We start from the raw sequence: 19698 nt of genomic DNA, 5'->3' as shown, positions 1-19698 counted from the left end.
ATTTAACACAAAGCTTCAATGAATACATACCTCCGAGTTATGTTGGTTCTCTTATATCCACTTTAACTTAAAAGAGTGATAGCCGAAACAAAAGTGAGGAGTTTGAGCTGGTCCCACTATGTTGACAACTACAGTTTTTGTGATTACTCTAGTATGAAGTTACAACAGCAGGTCATATACTAGTTCCGTTCTTACTTTCAGAATAAAATTATTTAAAGCCATTCTCAAACAGAATTAGGTCATTATCTTTAATTTGAAATGCAAACTACCACCCTAACCCTGGCATTGTGGTTTAACTTGATCATATACTTGAGCGTATTTTTTTCTTACTGACTGGTGTTCCGAAGTTCGGAGTGACCGTTCAATCTGATGACCTACGCCTGAATGCGTCGCAGATTGGTCTGAGTGATACAGATGCTAAAAACAGAGAACAAATTAAAAATAAAAATGGTGATTTAGCTGTCCCGACAAATGCCTCTGGTGTTTCCTCATAATCAATAAAAGTTTATTACACACTGATTACATCTGATTATGATTTGGAGTGTGTGACTTGAGTGACAGCTTCAGTACCATAATAACAACAAACATATCCCCTTGATTCGTTGAATTATTTTGGATAAAGAGTGGTTACTTTTTTTGTTTTGATGTCACAATCGAGAATATTGCTGTTTATTGGATTTTTTCTTTTATTAATATTTTACATTTATTTTAAACTTTCCAAATAAACTTTCTACTACACAGTGCAGTAGTACTAGCTACCATGAGGGGGCGATAAAGAGCTGATGGAACTAATGTGTAGTCTGCAGGAAGGGGGACGAGTAACAGGGACGGACCAATATGGTTTCAAAACATGTATGGAAACAACACAAGGCTGGAACGACTGTAATTAATGTTTAAATTAAAATGTAGTTCAATTTGGGTGACCGTGACATTGATAAGTAGCGTATCAAGTTTAAACTCAGCGGTTGTTACGCTTACCTAACTCCATCAATTCCCCGGCGTGCTAACGTGCTAGTTAGCTGTTTCATTCTCTGTCATGTGGGGGGAAATCGACCCTCCCGTGAAGACTCACCCGACTTCATTTGAGAGGGAAGAGAGGAGCGAATCACCGAGCGAGGAGGCGGAGGTTTGTCTCTCTGTCGCGTCCTTTGTATATGAGAGAACAGAGAGGACAGACTCCGCACCGCCACTGGACCTCCAGGTGAGACCACAAGTATCCGTCTGTCTGTGTCCATCTGTCAGTCACGAAGCGCGTTTCACAAACCATTTTCCTCATTTTGCCATAACCAATATAGGATTACATTCGATTTCCCCCATGAATCTATGCCTGGCGCGTTATATGATGATGATATAACGATGTATTTTCTGTCTATAACTCTACTGAGAGAATAGACATAACTCTACTATCGCGCTTTGTCGCCCCCACGCGGTAGCTTTACGCAAGTGTATGTAAATCAGCACACCTCAAGTAAACATGACAGTATTTTAACACGATGGTTTAGTAATGAAGTTATTGTCCTCTATTTATCTTGCTGATTTTTTCTTGCAATTGCTCCAAATTAAAAACAAACAAATAAGCAACAATATGAATTGTTGAATAGCTTTTTACATCTTCATAAGAAAGTATTTGCTACACTCAAGTGAAGCCATTCGAACGCGCGTGCCTCCAGTGTGTGTGTGTGTTTGTGCTCATCCTCCTGTGTTACTGACCCTTTCACGTGACCCAGGATGTGCCCAGTGCTGTGAAGGCCATGATCGAGGCCGTTGCCTTGAGTGGGAGCCTGGTGAAGAGCCAGCAGATAGATGATGATGCATTTACCCTGGATGAGCGCAGGGGAGAGCTGTTGCACCAGTACAGGAGCAGACCACTGGTGTTCCTGGAGAGATACCATGTAGGTGAACAGCATCCTTCTGTACAATACAGCATGTTTCTGTTCCACCTCATATTTGTGTTTGTTCCAGCCAGCAGCAGCAACTGTGATCAAAATATACTTCTAGAAGATTATGATCATATGAAATAATGCGTGTATAAAAAGAAAAGAGGGAGTGAATGATTGAATGCAATGTCAATTATGTGCATCCGCAAATTTGTGCTCAACGTCTAATTCTTACTCAAACTGATTGAATTACATAGAGGTTGATGCGCTAAACAGTATGGACTCATTGCAGGCCTGCCTGAAGCCTCAGCACCTGTCGGCCTTTTCTCACGTCAGCTCCGACCCCCGAGCGCAGCACTACAGCAGAGTCATACAGCGACATGCAGCAGGACGCACCGACAGGACCAAGGTCCGGAACCATCGCTACGCCGCCCTGAGGGCCCTGCAGAATGGTAGGGATATAGAGCGCCCATCCAGTGTGTTAATGTGACAAATGTGCCCTCTCACCCTGGGTCCTGTTCTCTTCCCTCTGTTCTCAGACGGTCAGTACTTCAGTGAGGAGCAGATGCGGATGAGGGAGCCGCTGCTGTACGAGCAGTACATCGGCCAGTATCTCACCGACGAGGAGGTGAAGTTGTTTTAAGAGTCTGCATTAGTGTTAGTTATAAGTTAAGTTATAATTTCTTCCTATTTTTATTTCAGCTCAAGTAACTCCTCTCATCCTCTAGGTGCTGCAGCGCTCCCAGGAGGCCATGCTGGACGGTGCACAGGCGGGGGCGGGGGGATGCGGCGGAGGAGGGCTGGCCCACCTCCTCCTCGACTCATACCAGGAGCGTCTCATCCAAAATCGCATGCAGGCAGAGCAGGAGAGAGAGGACGGCGCGCAGGAAGAAGAGGAGGATGAGGAAGAGGAGGATACGCACATGAATATGGGTATGTGTACATTTCAGTTCTCCCCCCTGTCCCCTCTGTGTCCCACCCCTCTGTCCCCTCTGTCTCACCCCTCTGTCCCCTCTGTGTCTCACCCTTCTGTCCCCTCTGTGTCTCACCCCTCTGTCCCCTCTGTGTCCCACCCCTCTGTCCCCTCTGTGTCTCACCCCTCTGTCCCCTCTGTGTCTCACCCCTCTGTCCCCTCTGTGTCTCACCCCTCTGTCCCCTCTGTGTCTCACCCCTCTGTCTCTCTGCCTTCAGGCCAGGGAGTGAAGGAGCCGACCCCAGAGGAGAAGGCTCTGCTCAGGGAGGAGTTCATCAGCCTCATGCATCAAAGCTTCCTAGATGGCAAAGACAGAGATTTCAACTACAGGTGAAGTATATTAGGATAGAATATATATTGAGACCGGACTCCGTGTTCTCCCCTCACACATGCACCATGACATCATCATCTCCAAACCATGTTTACTTGTGCGTCTGTGGTGTTGAACTCATCTCTCCTGTCTCTCACAGCGAGGTGGACGGGAATCCAGACTACGACAACCTAGACATCGTCAGCAGAGACGCCGAGGAGAAGTACTTTGACCGAGACGAGGAGGAGGAGGAGGAAGAAGAGTTCGAGGAGGAAGATGAAAAGATGACTGAGTAGGAATCAAACTGTACAAAGGAGCTTTTATTTTTACCATTAAACCCTGAGGATCTTTGAACGTTGTTGTATCTTTATAAGTGACAAACGTTCTTTTTGTTTATTTGGTCGTGGAAAAAGAGAGAAGTAGAATCAAATGTAGAAGAGGAAGTGCTGAGACGTCCATGTCTGAACTCACAGTGGAGCACAGCTGCATGATGTCATTACATTACATTACATTACATTACGATCATTTGGCAGACGCTTTTATCCAAAGCGACTTACATTACATTACCACCCTTCGCAGAGGGGGGAGCAATTGAGGGTTCGGTGCCTTGCTCAGGGGCACCTCGGCAGGGACTCGAACTGGCGACCCTCCGGTTCATAGTTTGTGTTTGTGTATCTGGATGCTGTAATATTCCTCCTGCAGTCTCAAGACTTTCAGCTGCATCTTTAACTTCTCCTCCTTGAGTTCCCTGAGGCTCATGGTGTCCACATCAGAGCAGGCGGCCGGTCTGCTGAGCGCCGGTGCGTCCGTCTCTCTGCCGTGTGACGCTCCGGGGGATCGGGGAAGTCTGCCGGTACGGAAAACAACATTAAGAAAACATACTGCAATAATGATGTTATGCTGCCGCAGAATCAGTCGTCGTACCTTTCCCTACTCGTCTCCTCGCTGGTTTCCTTTGTCCTCCTTGTCCTGGACACGGGTCGGTCCGGGGAATGCGGCGTCAGGTTGTCAGCAGAGTGTGTGGACGCTGTCTCTGTGGTGTCTCCACTGTCTCCTGACTGACGGTTAGCAGAGGTCCTTCTGTCTTCCTCCTCTCCAGAGCTCTCTCTGTCTGGAGCTGCTGGTGAGGATCTGTACAAGCCAACACCTGGAGGCTCTGAGCAGTCAGAATGAGGAGCAGTCTTGTCCTAAAGCCACACACAGAATACAGACACACACACACAGGCCAGTGACTGTGGCTTTGACGAATCAAAGTCACGGAAGCCATAGAAAGACATCAGACATCTACATCCTGTCCATCTCACCTCAGAAAGTCTCTTCAGAGATACAGTCAGAATCCTTTTTGTCCTCCTTCCTGTAAGGAGCCAAGCGTGACAGAACCACATTGCTTAGTTTAGGAAGATGACAGAGATAAAGCCGACATTCCCAGTTAGGCCCACAAGAGACGTCACCTTTAGGAACACCGATGCTGTCATCATCATCATCATCATCATCATCATCATCATCATCATCATCATCATCAGGCTTTCTCTTAGTTGAACCGTCTTCCTCCAGTCTGTCTTCTCCACGTTCCGTCTCGTCCTCAGCGTCAGAATCTTCACCTTCACTTCCCTGTGACCCCTGTGACCTTTGCTCTGCCTGTTCTTGTGCTGCGTCTTGGCTGTTGGGAAGCCAGTCAACATCCCTGGAGTTTTCCCTGTCAACCGATTGCTCCAAAGGTTCTGATTCTTGAAGGAAGGAAGAATGAAGAGCAAACGTGACCCAGCAGGTCTGCAGTCGAATGACTCAGCAGGGGTTAACGAGCAAGGCACTTCAGCTGTAACTTCATTTGTTATTCCCAGATGTGTCTCAAACCTTCAGACGAGCTCTCTGACTCCTGATCCGATGACAGGATCTTCTTCTTCTGAGAATACAAAGACGGAATATGAGTCATTAAAACATTCCAAGACTCTTTGTCAAGTTTAAATATCTGACCTCACTAAAGAGTTCTGTAGCTACGGTGTAACCTCTGTGTGTGTTCGCTCGTTTCCATGTCCTGGAGTGGTCAAGACATCATTCTGGAATAAAGGGGAACACTCGGTGGTAAACAACCAGGAGTCTCAGGTCCACAGCAGACAGGAGGCTTTGAACTCAATCTGTTTGGATGAGTGGTGAACATCAGGTCCACTTGTCCTGACCTGCTGTTGTCAGATAGGACCTGGATGACTGAGAACCCTCACACCTGTCTGAAGCCCCCCCGCCCCCTTACCTCAAGCAGAACCTGCAGATGTTGGTTTTCATACAGGATGCTCTGTTTCCACTTCTTGTTGCTGCTTTTGCCCCCGTACCTCTCAAAGGCTTGAGGAGTATACCAGAGGCCCTCAGATTCAATACACTTCTCACCTGACGACAGACAAAGGGACACAAATGAAGACCAGCAAAGGTTCATTTTATTTACCTGAGCCACAAGTTTGATCTAAAGATTCCCATAAGTGAACTGACAACACACATTCTGCATAGAGAGAGCAGCTGTATGGTGTCCACTTACCTTCGGCCAGCTTTGCTGCGTCCAGCATTCCCTTCTTATCTCCACAGGTGACAGGCAAGGCGTTCCCCATTAGATCTTCACACACACATGGATACAAATGCAACATTACATCTAGAAATGGAGCTTAAATGACTTAAAGCATTTATTTGAGCACAGACTCACTCTTCTCTGGTGTTCTGTATGTGTGTGTGTTCTGGGAGCAATGGCCGTCGTCGTCATCATCGTCATCATCATCATCCTCATCATCATTTTCGTTGTGGCGGACTTGGTGTTTCTTCCTCGCTCTCAGCCTCCTGGTCATACCTTCTTTTTCCTCCTCTTCCTCCTCCTCCTCCTCATCATCAACAATTCTCCGCCTTTTTCTCGCACTCATCTGCAGTCTAACTGTCAAACATTCAGACTTAGATCTTAGGTGATGTCATAGCGATAAAAAAACACTTTAAACTGAAGGGGAAGCGTGGCTCGGCTCGGCTCGGGATGGTGGAGCTGGAAGGGAACGGAAGGTTCGTAGTTCGATTCCGGACTCCTCCTTAGAGAGCCTTTGTGCTGCCGAGCAAGACACTGAACCCCTAACCGCTCCGAATGTGACGTAATTGTGAGGTTATTGTAAAGTGCTTTGGATAAAATCTTTGAAAAATGTGTTCTTTAAAAGTGTATTACCCGAGTTGTCCACTGAGTGGCGCTGTAGGTTCACAGTGGGCCCGCCCAGTAGGAACAGACGCTTTATAGTTTTTAGTAATGTGGACATTGTCGCCAAGCACTAACCAGAAATACTGGTCAGGACTGCACTTCAATCGTTAATGTTAAATGTACTAAACACACAAATCTAACTTTCTATCGGAACAAATTTGAAAGTGTGACGTCGTGTGTGTCAGGAAGTAAGCAGTCACTTTTGCTGTAAATTATAATAAAAAATCGTCGTTGAACGTTTTATATTTCTTACTATTACGAATTTCCTGAATAAAACGAGGCATTAAATGTAACGCAGTCTGTTAGAATGAGCTGAGTAACACTGAAACATGCGTGTAGTGTAAAGAGAGACGCGCTTTACCTTCGAGTCGACGCGACGTGACGCAGCGCGATGTAAATCAGGTGTTTGTAAATAAAGGCTATTGATTTTTTTTTTTTACATTAACTTTATTTAAAATAACAATGACAGTAGTTACGGCCCAAATCTCTTAACACAGACGACACTAAATAGACTAAAATAAAAGGAAGAAACAAAATCAGTACAAAACCATAAATGAGGGTCAAGAGATTTTCCAGAGACGCCTAATTGCAAAGGATTCAACATCTCCAAACTCACCTATGCATTTTTTTTCCCAGAAAAGGGCGTTTTGAACTCTGAAAACTTCCCTGAAATTATTGAATAAGCCCCCATTACAATGCAGATAATAAGAGCAATGTATGCTAGCAGTGCTGGATCAAAAGCTGCACCTATAATTAGACCTAAAGCTGCCAAACAGAGGACAACTTTCACCCAGAACTTGTTTCTGATCTCCTTCTCAGCAGTCTGTCTTCCCTTGTTGTCTTCTCGTCTCCACAGCTCGTTCTTCTTCTTCTGCAGCTCCTCTCCATGGTGAACGTCCTCCATTGCTCTCTCCAGGCGTGCGATCTCACCAGATCTCTCCGACAGGATTTCCTCCTGTTTATTCCTGATGTTCCTCTCTTCTTTAGGGTACATGGCCGAGCTGTAGTAACCCCCTCCGTTCAGAGCCACCAGGGTCTGGATCTTTGCCAGAAAGCTGGTCACCTGCTCCTCTTGTTTCTGGTTCTTGTTGTTGAACACATGGAAGCCACCGCTGCACTTGCGTATGAAGCTGCGGAGGTTGTCTTCGCTGTGAGTTATGATGTCATTTATTGTTTTGCCCTGCAAGCGATCCCCGTGCGTGAACAGCACAATAGTGTGGTCCCACACTCTGGGGCCGAACTTGGTCTCGATCAGTGTATGGGTGTCTTTATCTTCTTGAGTCATCCGTCCCAAAGGCACCACCACCACAAAGACATGAGGGCCTGGATCCTGGAGCAAGACAGACTTCAGGATCTCTCTCACGATTTGTTCCTGTTTACGATGAGTCTCAAACAGCCCCGGAGTGTCAATCACAACCACAGGCACGTCACCGATCGTCCCCGCCGCCCTCTCACAGTGCCGGGTCACATTGGCCAGCTTCATGTCTGACTCAAACGCCTCTCGGCCCAGGATGGTGTTGCCGCTGGAGCTTTTTCCTGCACCGCTTTTCCCAAGCAACATGATCCTCACAGGCTTTTGCTCTGTGAATTCAACAAAAGAGAAGCACTTCAACATCGAGATAATAGCAAATAAAAGTGATTCCTAGTCCAGCTGATAGATGGATTGTGCAGTTATTGCTTAAAAAAAAAAAAAATGAGAATAGGACTGAATCAGCTTTATTTGTCCTAAGGAACAGTTGTTTTTAAAATAGATTTGGATTATATGTCAGTATAAATGCTGTGTTCGCTGAGGCTGGTAACTCCACACCTCTTTATTGCCCAGAGTAATGTAGCCTACTTGTATCTGTATCATAGTTCGGCAGACATAGTTTCACAATACCTCGTGTGTGAGGAGCTGTGAACTTCCTTCTTTGTCAAAATAGTGACCTGTATGAAATCAGGAGCCATTTCAGTAACTATGGAGTGATTTGCTATCTAAAGCAAAAGTAAATGAACAGAACAGAAACACGTTGGTACATTTGTACTTTTGATGCTTTCATTTTCATTTTCATCTACAGCTCATCTACAAGCTCCCATGCCAAACGACCCCAAACTGTCAAATAAGTATTAGTTCTGTTTTATTATTATTATTATTATTATTATTTCTACTCTTCAGATATTTTGCTTCCAACAACTGAGAGCCCAAACTCCCTTTAGATGTAAACATGTTGATTCGCCTTTAATCATCCCAGAAGGCATTCAACTTTAAAACTAACCCTTCATTAGAATAATAAAGTATACATTCATACTTACGTTCTCCCAAATCCTCTTCCTGCATGTTGTCAGAGCTCAGGACAAACTGTTCAGCTTTGATCGAAGAAGTTCCCAGGTTGTTATCACGGCCTACAATCACCATTACTTTATAGTTGCTATTCTCAACTAATCTGATGTCTTACTTTGCGAACATGTCAGCCAGCCGAGCTCTGTGCTTCTGCTCTCCGTCTCTGCCTGTAACATGCGACAGAAGAATGAAACTGAAAGTACAGAAGTTACACGTGGTTGATCATTAAAATGTGAAATAGCAACGAGGGAATGTAAAATTACACATTACAAAAAGTTAAAACAACAAATCAGTTTCAGCCTCCTCGACTCATACCAGGAGCGTCTCATCCAGAATCGCATGCAGGCAGAGCAGGAGAGAGAGGACGGCGCGCAGGAAGAAGAGGAGGATGAGGAAGAGGAGGATACGCACATGAATATGGGTATGTGTACGTTTCAGTTCTCCCCCTCTGTCCCGTGTCTCACCCCTCTGTCCCCTCTGTCCCCTCCGTGTCTCACCCCTCTGTCCCCTCCGTGTCTCACCCCTCTGTCCCCTCTGTGTCTCACCCCTCTGTCCCCTCTGTGTCCCACCCCTCTGTCCCCTCTGTGTCCCACCCCTCTGTCCCCTCTGTGTCTCACCCCTCTGTCCCCTCCGTGTCTCACCCCTCTGTCCCCTCTGTGTCTCACCCCTCTGTCCCCTCTGTGTCTCACCCCTCTGTCTCTCTGCCTTCAGGCCAGGGAGTGAAGGAGCCGACCCCAGAGGAGAAGGCTCTGCTCAGGGAGGAGTTCATCAGCCTCATGCATCAAAGCTTCCTAGATGGCAAAGACAGAGATTTCAACTACAGGTGAAGTATATTAGGATAGAATATATATTGAGACCGGACTCCGTGTTCTCCCCTCACACATGCACCATGACATCATCATCTCCAAACCATGTTTACTTGTGCGTCTGTGGTGTTGAACTCATCTCTCCTGTCTCTCACAGCGAGGTGGACGGGAATCCAGACTACGACAACCTAGACATCGTCAGCAGAGACGCCGAGGAGAAGTACTTTGACCGAGACGAGGAGGAGGAGGAGGAAGAAGAGTTCGAGGAGGAAGATGAAGATGATGAAAAGATGACTGAGTAGGAATCAAACTGTACAAAGGAGCTTTTATTTTTAACCATTAAACCCTGAGGATCTTTGAACGTTGTTGTATCTTTATAAGTGACAAACGTTCTTTTTGTTTATTTGGTCGTAGAAAAAGAGAGAAGTAGAATCAAATGTAGAAGAGGAAGTGCTGAGACGTCCATGTCTGAACTCACAGTGGAGCACAGCTGCATGATGTCATTACATTACATTACATTACATTACGATCATTTGGCAGACGCTTTTATCCAAAGCGACTTACATTACATTACCACCCTTCGCAGAGGGGGGAGCAATTGAGGGTTCGGTGCCTTGCTCAGGGGCACCTCGGCAGGGACTCGAACCGGCGACCCTCCGGTTCATAGTTTGTGTTTGTGTATCTGGATGCTGTAATATTCCTCCTGCAGTCTCAAGACTTTCAGCTGCATCTTTAACTTCTCCTCCTTGAGTTCCCTGAGGCTCATGGTGTCCACATCAGAGCAGGCGGCCGGTCTGTTGAGCGCCGGTGCGTCCGTCTCTCTGCCGTGTGACGCTCCGGGGGATCGGGGAAGTCTGCCGGTACGGAAAACAACATTAAGAAAACATACTGCAATAATGATGTTATGCTGCCGCAGAATCAGTCGTCGTACCTTTCCCTACTCGTCTCCTCGCTGGTTTCCTTTGTCCTCCTTGTCCTGGACACGGGTCGGTCCGGGGAATGCGGCGTCAGGTTGTCAGCAGAGTGTGTGGACGCTGTCTCTGTGGTGTCTCCACTGTCTCCTGACTGACGGTTAGCAGAGGTCCTTCTGTCTTCCTCCTCTCCAGAGCTCTCTCTGTCTGGAGCTGCTGGTGAGGATCTGTACAAGCCAACACCTGGAGGCTCTGAGCAGTCAGAATGAGGAGCAGTCTTGTCCTAAAGCCACACACAGAATACAGACACACACACACAGGCCAGTGACTGTGGCTTTGACGAATCAAAGTCACGGAAGCCATAGAAAGACATCAGACATCTACATCCTGTCCATCTCACCTCAGAAAGTCTCTTCAGAGATACAGTCAGAATCCTTTTTGTCCTCCTTCCTGTAAGGAGCCGAGCGTGACAGAACCACATTGCTTAGTTTAGGAAGATGACAGAGATAAAGCCGACATTCCCAGTTAGGCCCACAAGAGACGTCACCTTTAGGAACACCGATGCTGTCATCATCATCATCATCATCGTCATCATCATCATCATCATCATCATCATCATCATCATCAGGCTTTCTCTTAGTTGAACCGTCTTCCTCCAGTCTGTCTTCTCCACGTTCCGTCTCGTCCTCAGCGTCAGAATCTTCACCTTCACTTCCCTGTGACCCCTGTGACCTTTGCTCTGCCTGTTCTTGTGCTGCGTCTTGGCTGTTGGGAAGCCAGTCAACATCCCTGGAGTTTTCCCTGTCAACCGATTGCTCCAAAGGTTCTGATTCTTGAAGGAAGGAAGAATGAAGAGCAAACGTGACCCAGCAGGTCTGCAGTCGAATGACTCAGCAGGGGTTAACGAGCAAGGCACTTCAGCTGTAACTTCATTTGTTATTCCCAGATGTGTCTCAAACCTTCAGACGAGCTCTCTGACTCCTGATCCGATGACAGGATCTTCTTCTTCTGAGAATACAAAGACGGAATATGAGTCATTAAAACATTCCAAGACTCTTTGTCAAGTTTAAATATCTGACCTCACTAAAGAGTTCTGTAGCTACGGTGTAACCTCTGTGTGTGTTCGCTCGTTTCCATGTCCTGGAGTGGTCAAGACATCATTCTGGAATAAAGGGGAACACTCGGTGGTAAACAACCAGGAGTCTCAGGTCCACAGCAGACAGGAGGCTTTGAACTCAATCTGTTTGGATGAGTGGTGAACATCAGGTCCACTTGTCCTGACCTGCTGTTGTCAGATAGGACCTGGATGACTGAGAACCCTCACAGCTGTCTGAAGCCCCCCCGCCCCCTTACCTCAAGCAGAACCTGCAGATGTTGGTTTTCATACAGGATGCTCTGTTTCCACTTCTTGTTGCTGCTTTTGCCCCCGTACCTCTCAAAGGCTTGAGGAGTATACCAGAGGCCCTCAGATTCAATACACTTCTCACCTGACGACAGACAAAGGGACACAAATGAAGACCAGCAAAGGTTCATTTTATTTACCTGAGCCACAAGTTTGATCTAAAGATTCCCATAAGTGAACTGACAACACACATTCTGCATAGAGAGAGCAGCTGTATGGTGTCCACTTACCTTCGGCCAGCTTTGCTGCGTCCAGCATTCCCTTCTTATCTCCACAGGTGACAGGCAAGGCGTTCCCCATTAGATCTTCACACACACATGGATACAAATGCAACATTACATCTAGAAATGGAGCTTAAATGACTTAAAGCATTTATTTGAGCACAGACTCACTCTTCTCTGGTGTTCTGTATGTGTGTGTGTTCTGGGAGAAATGGCCTTGGTGCTCCCCATCCAGATCTTCATCATCGTCATCGTCGTCGTCGTCGTCGTCATCATCATCATCATCATCATCCTCATCATCATTTTCGTTGTGGCGGACTTGGTGTTTCTTCCTCGCTCTCAGCCTCCTGGTCATACCTTCTTCCTCCTCCTCTTCCTCCTCCTCCTCCTCATCATCAACAATTCTCCGCCTTTTTCTCGCACTCATCTGCAGTCTAACTGTCAAACATTCAGACTTAGATCTTAGGTGATGTCATAGCGATAAAAAAACACTTTAAACTGAAGGGGAAGCGTGGCTCGGCTCGGCTCGGGATGGTGGAGCTGGAAGGGAACGGAAGGTTCGTAGTTCGATTCCGGACTCCTCCTTAGAGAGTCTTTGTGCTGCCGAGCAAGACACTGAACCTCTAACCGCTCCGAATGTGACGTAATTGTGAGGTTATTGTAAAGTGCTTTGGATAAAATCTTTGAAAAATGTGTTCTTTAAAAGTGTATTACCCGAGTTGTCCACTGAGTGGCGCTGTAGGTTCACAGTGGGCCCGCCCAGTAGGAACAGACGCTTTATAGTTTATAGTAATGTGGACATTGTCGCCAAGCACTAACCAGAAATACTGGTCAGGACTGCACTTCAATCGTTAATGTTAAATGTACTAAACACACAAATCTAACTTTCTATCGGAACAAATTTGAAAGTGTGACGTCGTGTGTGTCAGGAAGTAAGCAGTCACTTTTGCTGTAAGTTATAATAAAAAATCGTCGTTGAACGTTTTATATTTCTTACTATTACGAATTTCCTGAATAAAACGAGGCATTAAATGTAACGCAGTCTGTTAGAATGAGCTGAGTAACACTGAAACATGCGTGTAGTGTAAAGAGAGACGCGCTTTACCTTCGAGTCGACGCGACGTGACGCAGCGCGATGTAAATCAGGTGTTTGTAAATAAAGGCTATTGATTTTTTTTTTTATATTAACTTTATTTAAAACAACAATGACAGTAGTTACGGCCCAAATCTCTTAACACAGACGACACTTATTAGACTAAAATAAAAGGAAGAAACTGATTTAAAGAATAATAACGCATTAATTAAAACTGCAGTACAGTACGTTACAGTACAAAACCATAAATGAGGGTCCAGAGATTTTCCAGAGACGCCTAATTGCAAAGGATTCAACATCTCCAAACTCACCTATGCATTTTTTTTCCCAGAAAAGGGCGTTTTGAACTCTGAAAACTTCCCTGAAATTATTAAATAAGCCCCCATTACAATGCAGATAATAACAGCAATGTATGCTGGCAGTGCTGGATTAAAAGCCGCACCTATAATTAGACCTAAAGCTGCCAAACAGAGGACAACTTTCACCCAGAACTTGTTTCTGATCTCCTTCTCAGCAGTCTGTCTTCCCTTGTTGTCTTCTCGTCTCCACAGCTCGTTCTTCTTCTTCTGCAGCTCCTCTCCATGGTGAACGTCCTCCATTGCTCTCTCCAGGCGTGCGATCTCACCAGATCTCTCCGACAGGATTTCCTCCTGTTTATTCCTGATGTTCCTCTCTTCTTTAGGGTACATGGCCGAGCTGTAGTAACCCCCTCCGTTCAGAGCCACCAGGGTCTGGATCTTTGCCAGAAAGCTGGTCACCTGCTCCTCTTGTTTCTGGTTCTTGTTGTTGAACACATGGAAGCCACCGCTGCACTTGCGTATGAAGCTGCGGAGGTTGTCTTCGCTGTGAGTTATGATGTCATTTATTGTTTTGCCCTGCAAGCGATCCCCGTGCGTGAACAGCACAATAGTGTGGTCCCACACTCTGGGGCCGAACTTGGTCTCGATCAGTGTATGGGTGTCTTTATCTTCTTGAGTCATCCGTCCCAAAGGCACCACCACCACAAAGACATGAGGGCCTGGATCCTGGAGCAAGACAGACTTCAGGATCTCTCTCACGATTTGTTCCTGTTTACGATGAGTCTCAAACAGCCCCGGAGTATCAATCACAACCACAGGCACGTCACCGATCGTCCCCGCCGCCCTCTCACAGTGCCGGGTCACATTGGCCAGCTTCATGTCTGACTCAAACGCCTCTCGGCCCAGGATGGTGTTGCCGCTGGAGCTTTTTCCTGCACCGCTTTTCCCAAGCAACATGATCCTCACAGGCTTTTGCTCTGTGAATTCAACAAAAGAGAAGCACTTCAACATCGAGATAATAGCAAATAAAAATGATTCCTAGTCCAGCTGATAGATGGATTGTGCAGTTATTGCTTAAAAAAAAAAACAAATGAGAATAGGAATGAATCAGCTTTATTTGTCCGAAGGAACAGTTGTTTTTAAAATAGATTTGGATTATATGTCAGTATAAATGCTGTGTTCGCTGAGGCTGGTAACTCCACACCTCTTTATTGCCCAGAGTAATGTAGCCTACTTGTATCTGTATCATAGTTCGGCATATATAGTTTCACAATACCTCGTGTGTGAGGAGCTGTGAACTTCCTTCTTTGTCAAAATAGTGACCTGTATGAAATCAGGAGCCATTTCAGTAACTATGGAGTGATTTGCTATCTAAAGCAAAAGTAAATGAACAGAACAGAAACACGTTGGTACATTTGTACTTTTGATGCTTTCATTTTCATTTTCATCTACAGCTCATCTACAAGCTCCCATGCCAAACGACCCCAAACTGTCAAATAAGTATTAGTTCTGTTTTATTATTATTATTATTATTATTATTTCTACTCTTCAGATATTTTGCTTCCAACAACTGAGAGCCCAAACTCCCTTTAGATGTAAACATGTTGATTCACCTTTAATCATCCCAGAAGGCATTCAACTTTAAAACTAACCCTTCATTAGAATAATAAAGTATACATTCATACTTACGTTCTCCCAAATCCTCTTCCTGCATGTTGTCAGAGCTCAGGACAAACTGTTCAGCTTTGATCGAAGAAGTTCCCAGGTTGTTATCACGGCCTACAATCACCATTACTTTATAGTTGCTATTCTCAACTAATCTGATGTCTTACTTTGCGAACATGTCAGCCAGCCGAGCTCTGTGCTTCTGCTCTCCGTCTCTGCCTGTAACATGCGACAGAAGAATGAAACTGAAAGTACAGAAGTTACACGTGGTTAATCATTAAAATGTGAAATAGCAACGAGGGAATGTAAAATTACAAATTACAAAAAGTTAAAACAACAAATCAGTTTCAGCCTCATGAGTTTTTGTATAAAATGTTTGTAACAATTGTTGGAGACTGGAGACTGCTTTTATTTTGAATCTTCACTTACCGGAAGTATCGTCGTGATTCGATGCGATAAACAACTTATTTCGACATTTCGTAACAGACGATACTTTGACTTCCGCGGTTTTGAGTTGAAATGTAAGTGTAGCTGAATGTAGCTGCACATATCCTCTTTCTTTTGTACTAATAATAATAATGTAATGGGAACTATATTAGCATAACAAGTGTCTGCTGCTTTAAACAACAAGAAACCAAACTCATGTTGATTTCATACCTTCATTATCCTGCTGATGGCTTCGGTGTCAGACTGTTTGGTGCATGTCAGTCTATACAACAAATTCCTGGGTCATAGTACAATGACAAGCAGTATATACTGTACACACTGCACAGTCAGCAGATAGTAATCATCAACCAGGCACGTGCACTTGTTTATAGACCTGGGTCAAAGCAACAGGCAGTCAGATTGTGCTGCTAAGTTCTGTACACAGTCATAGTTTTCTCCAAATTGACCATCAGTAGAATTCATTGGGTCTCTGGATTGACTACAAAAGCTTTCATCCAAATTCTCACGTGTTTATTTACTTTACTTTTGCCCACAACAATACATAATCAGAGCTTTAAGGGTTGAATAAAGAAACTCAATGCTGATACTTGACCATTTATTTGAACAAAGAACAAAGATGAAGGAATAAGGAACAATATTGTTAGCATAAACAAAGAAAGCAAAAAGTGGACTGTAAAACTCTTCAAAACGGCAGTCGCATTTCAATAATGAGTGGCCTTGGCGTCTTTGTTGCATAGACTCAATACATATGTGTATCTGTTGTTGTGGGATGTTGTCCCACTCCTGTAAAAGTGCATCACAGGAGTTCTGCTTTTTGGCCGCCATATAACATTTGAACGTCCACATAATGAGCCGCCATCAATGCCCTAAGATTGTCGGTTCAGTTTCCACAAAGTTAAAAACACATGGAAACAGAGGAATGTCAAATGTATGAAGATCATTTTGACTCTGATAGGAAGAGGTGACCTTTGCTCTTTTGTAACCAAAGGGAGAAAAGAAATCAAAACACTTTTCACACAGTTCAGCTGTCAACATTCATGGTTATTTCTGTAACAGTAACAGATGTTAGAGACAAAACCAACAACGTCTTCAGATTTGAGAGCTCACCTGTCAAAGAGACAAAGGTCATTTCAGTGGATTTTAAAGCAACGAGATGCAATGCAATACAAAGTAAGACCAGTGAGAAACACAGCAGTCTCCTGTAGTTCACATTAAAAAAGTGGGCAGTTGACATGATTGTTGACATGTCAGTCCTCCTCATACTTTCCCTTCAGGAATCGGGGCTAAAAGGGCTAAAAGGTTTAAAATCATTTGCGATCAGCCAGTCTCTGTAAAAGTGCAATGACTGTGTCCTGTTTGGAGGAGAGCAGCTCCATGGCTGTGGCTATCCTGCCAAGGGACTCGGCCATTCGCACCTCCCTCCTCTCACGCCTCTTCTCTCTGGCTTCCACCCGGCGGCGAGCCACTCGGTCTGGGTGGGCCTGCTGCTCTTGCTGCTTCAGGATCTCTTGTAACAAGGCGGCACTGCTTTGCTCCTCCTGTCCTTTCTGGCTCTGCCCTTCTGTCGGTGTCATGGTGGCGGTGGGGAATGAAGTGGCGGGGAGAGAGGAGTAAGTGGGAGGAGAGAAGGAGGAAGACGAGCTGAGCAGGTTCTGATTGTTGTTAAGCTGCGTGCTGCTGAGGCGGAAGGGAACCACGCCTGGAGCAAAGGGCGGAGCTTTGCGGCATGAGAAGCGCGATGAGTTCAGGTCTGTGTTATTGGCTGAGCCGAGCGAAGGGGAAGAGGAGGCTGAATCTGCAAAGTAGCACGAAGACATGAAAGGTGGCGATGACACAAAGGTAGCTGGAATAGTGGTTGTAACAATGTCACCGTTAAGAACGATGAGTGACTTAAGCTCTGGAGCATTGATTCCAGGTGAGATGTTGGCTGTGGCCAGTGAGGTCATGGTGGGAATGCTATCCTTGTTGTTGATGATGTTCATCTGACTGTTGGAGGCCGTCTGACACGCTGAGTCCACACTATCCACCGGGCCAAAGTCACTATTGGGCCGGAGGAGGGTCGACTGTGGAATCGGAGGTTTTGCTGCAATCTTTGCCAAAGGTCCAGGCAGTGTGGAGAACATGTTGCCACATTTGCTTCTTTTGTTGTTGATCTGAGTACCAACAGTGTCACTTAGCATGGCCTCCATCAGCTGGAGAGAGAGAACACAGATACACACAGATTACAGAGATTATTATTGGTGGCCAGGGATTGGACAATATTGAGACCAGTGTCATACCTACATCAAAGAACTCCCAGGAGGTTTTGGCGTGTCCCGTCTCGCGGCTGCGGTCCTTCACCCTCTTGTAGGTGACGATAAGGTTGTTCCACTTGCGTCTGATCTTCTCCACGGGAAGGACGTGTCCCTTTGCGGCCATCTCCTCCTGGACACTCTGAAAGAGCTGTGAGCGTTCGCGAGTCTCGTACAGCCCCCAGCGACGCCCGACCGCCTCGATCAGGCATAACACTGCTTTGGAAGAGAAGTCTGAGCCCGAGGGAGCCATCTTGTCTGAGGGTGGCATCACTGTGGCTGAAAAGGAAACGGCAGGTGGGGAATTAGGTAGAAAACTGCTGCAGTGCTCAACTTCAGACCATTGTCCATCAGCTGTTAAAGGCAAAACACGCGCTGTGACATCACTGATTGGCGTGGGGACGTGTTTATATTATAATTATAATTATAATCTGGAGCTCCCTCCCTTCTATTAAAAGTATAATCCAAACTAAAGACACAAAGGGCTTCATAAATGCTTCAGTCGAGTTTTGGGGGTCACAGGTTGACAAACTTAAGTTTTTACCTTTACAGAATTTCCTTTCTATGACTTTAGTATTTCACAATCTAATGGGGAACCCACTTCTGATGACTAATGAGAGTGTGTCAACCATGTGATGACTGTAACACACACACACACACACACACACACACACACACACACACACACACACACACACACACACACATTTACCTGGAGCAATCTTCAGGTAGGTTTTTCCATCTTCTGCTGCAGTGAAGAATCTGTCTGTGCTCACAGGATCTAAAGGTGAGATCCATACAAAGAGTTAGAGTTTCACTGGAGTCTGTTTGTTGTTTGATTTGTTCTGAATAAATTTTGATGAAACTCGGCAATTAGACTGTGGGAGGAAAACACAGCATCCAGTCCAGAGGAGATAGGAAGTAATATACAAATTGTTTGGAAACTATTCTTCTGGTATCAACTAAAGCAGCTCAGTCCTATTCTTCTTCTTCTAATTGTTTTTTATTTTACTGTAAAACCAAATGTACAAAATAAAAACTTTTGGTGACTGGGAACAATAATCTCGTCCGCTAGCGGCTGAGATGTGAACCAGAGCACACACGCACACAGAGAGAGAGAGAGAGAGAGACACACACACACACACACAGAGTCAACATGACAGCAGCTTCTCTCTTGTGTGTATCTCATAGTTACATGTCCCGGTAGCAGGTGGGTGAAGGTGTGGACTCACACAGCAGGACAGGAGCGGCTTGGAGCTCAGCCTCAGCCTCAGCCTCAGCCTCAGCCAGCTCCTCCGCAGCCTGGTCGCTTCCTCTGCATGCGGCATCGCCACAGGGCGCAGGCGGCTCCCGACTGCCCACAACCAGCGCAGATGCATTCTCATCAACCACTTCGGTTTTCACTTGCATCATTGCGACATCGCCGGTGCCGCCGTGCAGATTTCCCTCCATTGCTAACACAAACACACGCACACAAACACACACACATACACGTAAGAACAAATGGATCTTGAAGGCGGTTTGCCTGCGCAGGCGCTTGTTTTCTGGCATAAAGTTTGGCGATCGGTTTGCAGCCCCGGATGCCGTTTAAAGCTCCGTTTTTCCGGATCAAATCATCGCAGTCACATTGAAGTTGACTTGACTGCGCAGATCAACAAACACCCCCTAAACGTGTTTGCTGAGGGGCAAAGAAATGGCTGCGTATCCTGCGTACAGCTGATGGATGCGCAGAGCGGCTGCGCAGCTCGCAGCACAGATTCGCTGCTGGCAACTGGGACGATGACGTCAGCGCACCTTACAGTCACGCTTACCAGACATTCAAGCTTCACAATGGTGTTAATGTCAGGATTCATTTGTCGTTTTGAA

At 45.8% G+C, this 19698-nt stretch overlaps 7 protein-coding genes across 8 annotated transcripts in view; 1 reads left to right on the top strand and 6 right to left on the bottom strand.

Annotated features, from left to right (window-relative positions):
- LOC143014266 (myocardin-related transcription factor A-like) overlaps window positions 1–386 on the bottom strand; it is a 30932-nt gene extending 30546 nt beyond the window's left edge. Inside the window, exon 1 of the mRNA XM_076168078.1 lies at window positions 31–386. The gene's annotated coding sequence lies outside the window, so the exon portion shown is untranslated. The remainder of the gene's footprint in view (window positions 1–30) is intronic.
- A 421-nt stretch (window positions 387–807) lies between these two features.
- Window positions 808–9864, top strand: ccdc97 (coiled-coil domain containing 97). The gene is made up of 11 exons (XM_076168061.1): window positions 808–1201; window positions 1728–1892; window positions 2170–2329; window positions 2417–2505; window positions 2606–2810; window positions 3069–3180; window positions 3321–3452; window positions 3863–3960; window positions 8939–9118; window positions 9409–9520; window positions 9661–9864. Exons 1-11 carry the CDS (start codon window positions 1037–1039, stop codon window positions 9803–9805), a joined length of 1563 nt encoding a protein of 520 aa, XP_076024176.1. The 5' UTR covers window positions 808–1036; the 3' UTR covers window positions 9806–9864.
- Window positions 3466–6573, bottom strand: LOC143014255 (uncharacterized). Of its 2 annotated transcripts, XM_076168063.1 has the most exons (11): window positions 6348–6573; window positions 5850–6071; window positions 5688–5762; window positions 5409–5542; window positions 5167–5217; window positions 5015–5063; window positions 4683–4887; window positions 4612–4652; window positions 4465–4514; window positions 4085–4347; window positions 3466–4007 (listed from the first exon to the last, which is right to left on the bottom strand). In XM_076168063.1, the coding sequence occupies exons 1-11, from the start codon at window positions 6433–6435 to the stop codon at window positions 3815–3817; spliced, it is 1371 nt and encodes a 456-aa protein (XP_076024178.1). In that variant the 5' UTR covers window positions 6436–6573; the 3' UTR covers window positions 3466–3814. The 2 variants fall into 2 exon arrangements, with proteins under 2 accessions (XP_076024178.1, XP_076024177.1); XM_076168062.1 differs by having other exon boundaries at window positions 4612–4887; window positions 6348–6572.
- Window positions 6861–8870, bottom strand: LOC143014257 (GTPase IMAP family member 7-like). The gene is made up of 2 exons (XM_076168065.1): window positions 8670–8870; window positions 6861–7958 (listed from the first exon to the last, which is right to left on the bottom strand). The coding sequence occupies exons 1-2, from the start codon at window positions 8770–8772 to the stop codon at window positions 6994–6996; spliced, it is 1068 nt and encodes a 355-aa protein (XP_076024180.1). The 5' UTR covers window positions 8773–8870; the 3' UTR covers window positions 6861–6993.
- A 37-nt stretch (window positions 9865–9901) lies between the features above and the next one.
- LOC143014256 (uncharacterized) lies at window positions 9902–13194 on the bottom strand. Its single transcript, XM_076168064.1, has 11 exons — window positions 13143–13194; window positions 12209–12471; window positions 12047–12121; window positions 11768–11901; window positions 11526–11576; window positions 11374–11422; window positions 11032–11246; window positions 10962–11001; window positions 10815–10864; window positions 10435–10697; window positions 9902–10357 (listed from the first exon to the last, which is right to left on the bottom strand). The coding sequence occupies exons 2-11, from the start codon at window positions 12462–12464 to the stop codon at window positions 10165–10167; spliced, it is 1326 nt and encodes a 441-aa protein (XP_076024179.1). The 5' UTR covers window positions 12465–12471; window positions 13143–13194; the 3' UTR covers window positions 9902–10164.
- Window positions 13195–13222: 28 nt separating this feature from the next.
- LOC143014258 (GTPase IMAP family member 7-like) lies at window positions 13223–15460 on the bottom strand. The gene is made up of 2 exons (XM_076168066.1): window positions 15119–15460; window positions 13223–14406 (listed from the first exon to the last, which is right to left on the bottom strand). The coding sequence occupies exons 1-2, from the start codon at window positions 15219–15221 to the stop codon at window positions 13442–13444; spliced, it is 1068 nt and encodes a 355-aa protein (XP_076024181.1). The 5' UTR covers window positions 15222–15460; the 3' UTR covers window positions 13223–13441.
- A 675-nt stretch (window positions 15461–16135) lies between these two features.
- On the bottom strand, window positions 16136–19678 carry LOC143014261 (uncharacterized). Its single transcript, XM_076168072.1, has 4 exons — window positions 19065–19678; window positions 18545–18613; window positions 17825–18111; window positions 16136–17733 (listed from the first exon to the last, which is right to left on the bottom strand). The coding sequence occupies exons 1-4, from the start codon at window positions 19381–19383 to the stop codon at window positions 16849–16851; spliced, it is 1560 nt and encodes a 519-aa protein (XP_076024187.1). The 5' UTR covers window positions 19384–19678; the 3' UTR covers window positions 16136–16848.
- Window positions 19679–19698: the final 20 nt, after the last annotated feature.

Source organism: Genypterus blacodes, unplaced genomic scaffold, assembly GCF_046128005.1.
Source record: "Genypterus blacodes isolate CSIRO-AG114 ecotype Tasmania unplaced genomic scaffold, CSIRO-AGI_Gbla_v1 ptg000186l_1, whole genome shotgun sequence".
Taxonomy (NCBI): Eukaryota; Metazoa; Chordata; class Actinopteri; order Ophidiiformes; family Ophidiidae; genus Genypterus; species Genypterus blacodes.
Note: the sequence above shows the minus strand (reverse complement) of the source record. Positions and strands in the feature narration are given on the sequence as shown.

What these genes read in the sequence shown, in the direction of transcription:
- LOC143014255 (XM_076168062.1), bottom strand. Translation starts at nt 6,435, where the DNA reads ATGTCCACATTACTAAAAACTATAAAGCGTCTGTTCCTACTGGGCGGG. An exon ending in CCACTCAGTGGACAACTCGG is followed by an intron (nt 6,072 to 6,347) that starts GTAATACACTTT and finishes AATGTTTGACAG; the next exon opens with TTAGACTGCAGATGAGTGCG. An exon ending in CAGCATCGGTGTTCCTAAAG is followed by an intron (nt 4,515 to 4,611) that starts GTGACGTCTCTT and finishes GGCTCCTTACAG; the next exon opens with GAAGGAGGACAAAAAGGATT.
- LOC143014258 (XM_076168066.1), bottom strand. Translation starts at nt 15,221, where the DNA reads ATGGTGATTGTAGGCCGTGATAACAACCTGGGAACTTCTTCGATCAAA. An exon ending in GGAAGAGGATTTGGGAGAAC is followed by an intron (nt 14,407 to 15,118) that starts GTAAGTATGAAT and finishes TTGAATTCACAG; the next exon opens with AGCAAAAGCCTGTGAGGATC.
- ccdc97 (XM_076168061.1), top strand. Translation starts at nt 1,037, where the DNA reads ATGTGGGGGGAAATCGACCCTCCCGTGAAGACTCACCCGACTTCATTT. An exon ending in CACCGCCACTGGACCTCCAG is followed by an intron (nt 1,202 to 1,727) that starts GTGAGACCACAA and finishes CACGTGACCCAG; the next exon opens with GATGTGCCCAGTGCTGTGAA. An exon ending in TGTTCCTGGAGAGATACCAT is followed by an intron (nt 1,893 to 2,169) that starts GTAGGTGAACAG and finishes GACTCATTGCAG; the next exon opens with GCCTGCCTGAAGCCTCAGCA.
- LOC143014261 (XM_076168072.1), bottom strand. Translation starts at nt 19,383, where the DNA reads ATGCCAGAAAACAAGCGCCTGCGCAGGCAAACCGCCTTCAAGATCCAT. An exon ending in AGCCGCTCCTGTCCTGCTGT is followed by an intron (nt 18,614 to 19,064) that starts GTGAGTCCACAC and finishes TCTCACCTTTAG; the next exon opens with ATCCTGTGAGCACAGACAGA. An exon ending in CCTCCTGGGAGTTCTTTGAT is followed by an intron (nt 17,734 to 17,824) that starts GTAGGTATGACA and finishes CTCTCTCTCCAG; the next exon opens with CTGATGGAGGCCATGCTAAG.
- LOC143014256 (XM_076168064.1), bottom strand. Translation starts at nt 12,464, where the DNA reads ATGAGTGCGAGAAAAAGGCGGAGAATTGTTGATGATGAGGAGGAGGAG. An exon ending in GTCAGAGAGCTCGTCTGAAG is followed by an intron (nt 11,247 to 11,373) that starts GTTTGAGACACA and finishes CCTTCCTTCAAG; the next exon opens with AATCAGAACCTTTGGAGCAA. An exon ending in AGAGAAAGCCTGATGATGAT is followed by an intron (nt 11,002 to 11,031) that starts GATGATGATGAT and finishes GATGATGATGAC; the next exon opens with GATGATGATGATGATGATGA.
- LOC143014257 (XM_076168065.1), bottom strand. Translation starts at nt 8,772, where the DNA reads ATGGTGATTGTAGGCCGTGATAACAACCTGGGAACTTCTTCGATCAAA. An exon ending in GGAAGAGGATTTGGGAGAAC is followed by an intron (nt 7,959 to 8,669) that starts GTAAGTATGAAT and finishes TTGAATTCACAG; the next exon opens with AGCAAAAGCCTGTGAGGATC.